This window comes from Microtus ochrogaster, chromosome 7, assembly GCF_000317375.1.
Source record: "Microtus ochrogaster isolate Prairie Vole_2 chromosome 7, MicOch1.0, whole genome shotgun sequence".
Taxonomy (NCBI): domain Eukaryota; kingdom Metazoa; phylum Chordata; class Mammalia; order Rodentia; family Cricetidae; genus Microtus; species Microtus ochrogaster.
Window position 1 is genome coordinate 25,827,951 of NC_022014.1, and position 6,335 is coordinate 25,834,285.

The following is a 6,335-nucleotide window of genomic DNA, read 5'->3' on the forward strand; positions in this document are numbered from 1 at the left end:
GTGTGTGTGTGTGTGTGTGTGTGTGTGTGTGTGTGTGTGTGTGTGTGTGTGTGATTTGCCTGGATGCATGTCTGTGCACCATGTGAGTTCCTTGTGCCCTTGGAAGTCATTAGAAGGCATTGGAGCCCCCAGAACTGGAGTTACAGATGGTTGTAAGCCACTATGTGGGTGCTGGGAGTCAAACCCGGATCCTCTGGAAGAGCAGTCAGCGCTCTTAAGCACTGAGCCATCTCTCCAGCCCTCTAGTTCTGCCTTTTAATCCTTCAGTTTTCCTGACGTGGATCCACTCAGGGCCCTTCAGCCTACTATTACTGTCAGGTAAGATGAGACAACACAAGGAAACCATTCCCCTCTTTGTCCAGCCACTAGAAGGCTCAGTGACGTCATCCGCGTTCAGTTTTGGTAGGCGCCCTCCCTCCCTCTCTCTGCTCCCTCTCCCTTCTCCCTTGGCTCTTTCCTTCCCAGTGGGCCAAGCACAGGGGCTCATGCGTGCAAAGCACTCACTGTGTGCCTGAGCCACACCCACAGCCCAAGCCGCTTTTGTTTGGATTTCTGGTAGGCTTATATTTCCAGTGTCATGTGGTTCTTGATGTGCTGTAGTTGTTTCAGTTGCCTTATTTGTCTGCGTGGAAAGGGGCCTGCGTGGCACATATCTTTTCTGGGATGCTGTCTAAATTCTCGACTTACCTCCTGCTCTACAGGGATGAGCCAGAGGTGCTCACACAGAGAGGACTCCCCACTCCACTTCCTAAGGAGGCTCTGACAATTGCTCGTGTCTGCACACTGCAGCCTCTTCCTTGGCTTGGTCACATCCACGTCCACCGTGAAGTTGAGTGACATCTCTCCAAGGCCTGGGGTTGAAGACCAGACCTTCTGATGAGGCTGGAAAAGTCAAGGCCCAGACAAAGAGCCCCAGCCTGCTGAAGAATCCCTGTGTGGTCTGTGGGCACTTCCTTGGGGCCATCCTCCCAGACTTTGCTTTGTTTTGTTGAGACTTGACCTGAAACTTACTATATAGACCAAGCTTGCCTTGAATTTACAGAGATCCCCCTACCTCTGCCTCCTAAGTGCTGGCATGAATGCCTAGCTATTCATCATCATTTTGAAGGTGATTTCCACCCCACCCCATTACTTCTGGTAGACCTGACCAGAGCCTAGACCTATACCCAGCACATTCCTGGGTGGAGTTCAACCTTAGGGAAAGAGAGTTTAGGCAGGTGTGCTGGCTAGCTTCATGTCAACTTTGGAAGAAGGAACCTAGTAGAGAAAATGTCCCCATTAGACTGACTCGTGGGCAAGCCTGTGGTGCGTTTTCTCGATTGATGATTAACGGGGAAGGGCCCAGCTCACTGTGAGCAGTGATACCCCTGAGCTGGCAGTCCTAGGCGCTATAAGAAAGCAAGCGGAGCAAGCCAGTAAGTAACCTCCCTCCACAGCTTTTGCTTCCAGGTTTCTGCTTTAACTTCCTGCCCTGAATTTCCTTGGACAATGAACTGCAAACTGTAAACTGAAAGATTCCCTTTCTTCTCCAAGTTGCTTTTGGTCATGGTATTTCTATCACAGCCATAAGAACCCCTAACTGCCGGGCAGTGGTGGTGCATGCCTTTAATCTCAGCACTCCAGAGGCAGCGGCAGGCAGATCTCTGTGAGTTCGAGGCCAGCCTGGTCTACAAGAGCTAGTTCCAGGACAGGCTCCAAAGCTACAGAGAAACCCTGTCTCGAAAAACCAATAAACAACAACAACCCTAACTAAGAAACTAGGAGAATGTGGAAGGGGGTGGGAAAGGAGGGATGGAGAAAAAGGGAGAAGAGGAGGAGGAAGGGGAGAAGGGGGAGGGAAGAAGAGGGAGAAGAGGAGGGGGAATGAAAACCAAACACAGGACAACTGGAAACATCTTGGAGATTGCCTGGGCCAAGTCCCTTACTGGCTATGATCTCAGCTTATCTGCTTCTGGCTGGGGGGGGGGGGGGACGGACAAGGCATACTCATTTTACAGACTAAAGACACAAGGCCCAGGCTCCAGGAGAGGGACCAGGACCAACCCTACAAGCCAATCAGGAATAACTGCAACACCAAGGCACCCCACCAGGCAGCCATTACCTGGCTTGGAGGTTGTACTTGAGGAGCCAACTTCAAAACACAGTTCTACAGCCATCTTGCCATTGAAAACCATGGGCAGTGCAGCGGGGGTAAAGGTCATAGACACGGTCAGGTCAACCACAGGTCGTGAGCTAAAGACAAAGAGACCGGACCGGTGAGAAGTGAGCACAGATTCTGCTGCATTCAACATTTCCAACATGCAAGGGCGCACTGAGTCCTCAGGATGTATTAACAGTAGGGAAAGAGATAAGACTTTGCTCTTGTGGGGAAGCAGACAGCCGCCAACAAACAGAAATACACACACACACACACACACACACACACACACACACACACACACGGTGCTGGGGAAGCTATAATAGGATAAGGTGACAGATATGGAGGCTACTTAGATCAGGTGGTCAAAATGCTCTCCCTGTTAAGGAGGCCTTGAAAGTGAAAGCAATGACTTAATGAACAAGAAAAGCCAACTTTGTGAAGGCCTGAGGAAGCATTCCAGGCAGAAAACACAACTCCCAGGCAGAAAACACAGCAGGATGAGGCTGGTTTGTTTGAGAAACAAAAAAGACAGAGAGACAAGACTGTGGTGACAAGAGCTGAGGATTGGAGGGTGGGGAGGGCCAATCACAGACAGAGCAATCGGCAGTGACAAGGAAAGGGGGTTTTACTCAGGCGGGAGTCACTGAGGGGTTTTAAGCAGTAGAGCAGAGTGATCACATCAAGAGAGCACAGGAAAGTCTACGTGGTGGTCCTGGAGAGATGACAGTCCCCTGGGCTGGGAGGTGTTTTTGGAGCTGAAGTCAATGAAAACGTGATAGGCAGGGTGATGGGGAAGGACCAAGAGGAAGCCCACAGAGAGCTTTTGTCCTCTTTAGCTCAGAGGACCTTGAGCTGACGCCCTATCTGCCTCAGCCTCCCACGTAGCTGAGATTACAGGCCCATGCCAACAGGCCCGGTCCTAGAATGTAATCCTCACTCTTTAAGTGGGTGACAGTACCATTTGCTGAAACAGGAGCCTGGGGGAGGGCAAGCAGACTGGGGATTGGAGGGGGGAGGAGTGGGCGCTCCATTTGGAGGCCTGTTGGCTTGGAGGCGTCAGTGAGCACACGACAGGTGTGGCACTCTGTGGGGGCCCACGTGTGACTCAGTTGCCATATGTAGTCATTTCTGGCTTAAAGAAGTCATTTGAGTTCGAGCTTGCTTGCCTGCTCGGCTTTTTCCAATAACCTTGAGGGCTGTGAGAACGTTCTGATTAAGCCCTTAAGCCCATGGGAAAGAGCATTTTTGCCCAGTTGAAAGAGAATATTTTTCTAAGATTTGGGCTGGTGTATGCCAGCCAGAGGCACTCCTCGTTAGAGATTAGAAGCTGCTTAGCTGAATAAGATAATGCACCTGCTTGAGCTTCCTCCCGAGGACAGTGCAGGGAGGTGGTCAGCTGGCTGTACTGCTCTTTGTTCTGCCTTTTGCCTATAGTATATGTGCTACCTGAGGAACAAACTCGGGGCTGTTTGGTATTGACCTCCAATCCTCCCCGTCTATCCTATGTTTCTGTCTTCATTTCTCTTAATCTAATTTTTCCTCAGCCTCAGCACCCCCTCCCAGGGAACCCCCAGCTGATTTCTGCCAGAGGGGGGCTCTGACAGGACTCTCTGGAGAGGACTGGGTAGTCAGGGGCTCTAGCCACAGGACTGGAAATTGCCTGAAGGCAGAGTCGGGGGCTCTGGAATTCACAGCGCGCTGCCCCCACCCCCAGCATCGTTTTGTATTTTCCTCCCACCCTGTGAGGCAGGCACTGTCATTATTCCCAAACTGTAGAAAAGAAAGTTGGGACTTAGACTTCAGCAGTCCACTCAAAGTCATACTGTTGAGAGCTGAGGAGCAAATTTACCCAGGTGGACCCCAGAAGCTGTGCCCCTTCCCCATACTTTCTCCCTCCCTTAGTGCTTGGAATCTGCAGGACCCACTGAGTAGGGCTAGGGCTTGAGTCACAAGAAGTCAGGGGAGACCCATACCGAAGCACAGCTGCCCGGTCCCGAGAGCCCACCGTGATGTCAGCAAGGCCATCGCCATTGAAATCTAAGCCACCGGCCACAGACATGCCGAAGTAGTGGAGTCCCGAAGCCACAGAGGAGGCTCTGATCCGCTATGGGAGGAGAAAGAGAAACTTGGCCTTCTAGTCCCTTCAACAGCTTCCCCACCCTGGCCCTGAACTGTCTCTGAGGAAGTGATGTCAGGGTGGAACCCTGAAGGGCAGGTGGGACTTCAGAGGGGGAGACGGAGCGGAAGAGCAGAGTGCTCTGAGAACGCAGCCAAGGCTCAGTGCAGGGGTCGGGTGGGGTAGAAGGAGGTAACAGGATGTGGGTGCAAGGAGGCTTGGTGTAGGCCGGGCTGGCGGCGTCAGGAAAGGTCTGTGGAAGAGTAACTTCTTCAGGGCCGCGGTTTATAAGCCTCCCTGGAGGCACAGGGAGAAGATGGGCTGGAGGCAGGAGCTGGGCTGGGGACGGATGGAAGGTCTAAGTTGATGCCATGGTGTGTGGGGCGGGGGATGTGGTGGCTGGCAGGCTATGCATCGGGTAGCAAGGGGCTGGGGGACTACCCTGGGCACCTGGTGTGGAGAAGAGGGGGGAATTGGCGCGCAGGAGCGTCAGGTTTCCAGAAGAAGGTGCTGCGGACTGAGATGTGTAAGAGGCCTAGGGACCACCTTAGGGGAGGTGCTTAGGAAGCAACTGGAGGTGGAGAAAGGGGAGGAGCCAGAACAAGGAGGTGCTGGATAGGGACAAGAACCAGAGACTAAAGAAGAGTCAGAGGAGGAGACACAGACCAGGAGAGTAAGCCACGCCTCACCCTCTCCTTCCCTGAGGGGTTTGGAGGAGGCCTGGTCGGGAACCCTCTACCCTCACCCCTGGTGACTTCCCGCCTTCACTGGCATTCTCTACCACCAGAGCCTGGCCCAGCACTTAAGACTGAGGGTTCCGCTCATTCTATCTGTGGGAGGTTTGCACCGCAGAAGAAGCAGGAAAGAGCCTGCAGAGTTACCTGGGAAGGACTGGCACGGAGGCCATCGGAGTACCCGTTGTAGATATATACGCTGCCATAGCTGGTCCCATCACCAAAGCCCTCCAGAGGGGCACCAATGGCCACATCTGTGAGTTTATCTTGATTGATATCCCCCACTGCCGCCATGGCAAAGCCGAAGCGGCTGTTGGTGAGCCCGTGATGCCCACTCAGTGTGAATGCCAAGGAGAAGGAAGGAGCCTGCAAAATGAACGAACCAGCAGCTCAGTCCCCAAGAAAGGTGCTGCGCGCAGGGCAACCATCCCAGGGCCTCCTGGAGGGCCTTCTCCCTCACTGGTTCCCCTCTCCAGCAGGAGTCTAAGGCTGAGAAAAGACAAGGGACCTGAGCCTGTAGTAAGGTCGGGGTGTCTTTCTGTCCTGAAGTTCAGGGCTGGAGCCTGCTCCTCTGTTCCCACACATTGCTATATTAGCAATGGAGAAGTCCACGGTCCAGTTGCGTCTCTCCCACACCCAGCATCACTAGTTAGCTCACTGAATCCCAGACTCCTCACTGGTAATGCGAGAGTAAGAGACACTCCCATAATTACTGTGAGGAACAAGGTAGACCAGGGCAAGTGTTCTGTCTACTGGGCAACTACGACAGATGCTACCAGCAACCACCTACGTAAGAAAGAGGGAGACAGCCATGCTCGCTGGCTGCCTGGAAGGGGACAGCCATGCTCTCTGAACACCCACCATCATTGCCCACTGTTGCCAAACAGATGTCAGGCCAGGGCTCATCCGACCTCTGCTGCCTGAGCAGGCACAGCCTTGGCAAGCTCATGGGGCCAAACACTCACCTGCATGTGCACGTGGTACACATAGACTCTGCCTTCTTCTCCATGGATGTGATAAAATGGAGCAGCCACCAGCAGAAAATCCGTGATTCCGTCCATGTCAATATCCACAGGGCACAGCTCAGAGCCAAAGTAGGACCCCATCTATAGCTCAGAAAGAAATCAGCCCTCCTGAGGATGGGGACACCCCCTTTCCACCCTCTCCACAGCTAGACACACAGCTTATGTTCTTCCTGGAGCACCAGGAGGGTGTTCCAGATCAATCTGATCTCTGGTGACAGCTGAGTCTCCACCAAGGGTGACCATTGAGCAGACATGAGGGCCACTAAATTATACTCAGGCCTGAGCCTTGCCCAGGGTGGGCCCACCCGTGTTCCCAGGGC

General features: G+C 53.3%; 1 protein-coding gene across 1 annotated transcript in view; it reads right to left on the reverse strand.

Annotated features, from left to right (window-relative positions):
• Itgae (integrin subunit alpha E) overlaps positions 1-6,335 on the reverse strand; it is a 46,973-nt gene that overhangs the window by 25,417 nt on the left and 15,221 nt on the right. The window contains exons 14-18 of the mRNA XM_005350273.2: positions 5,956-6,096; positions 5,138-5,356; positions 4,114-4,244; positions 2,102-2,232; positions 688-851 (exon numbers count right to left, since the gene is read on the reverse strand). Coding sequence (XP_005350330.1) covers positions 688-851; positions 2,102-2,232; positions 4,114-4,244; positions 5,138-5,356; positions 5,956-6,096 — 786 coding nt within the window. The remainder of the gene's footprint in view (positions 1-687; positions 852-2,101; positions 2,233-4,113; positions 4,245-5,137; positions 5,357-5,955; positions 6,097-6,335) is intronic.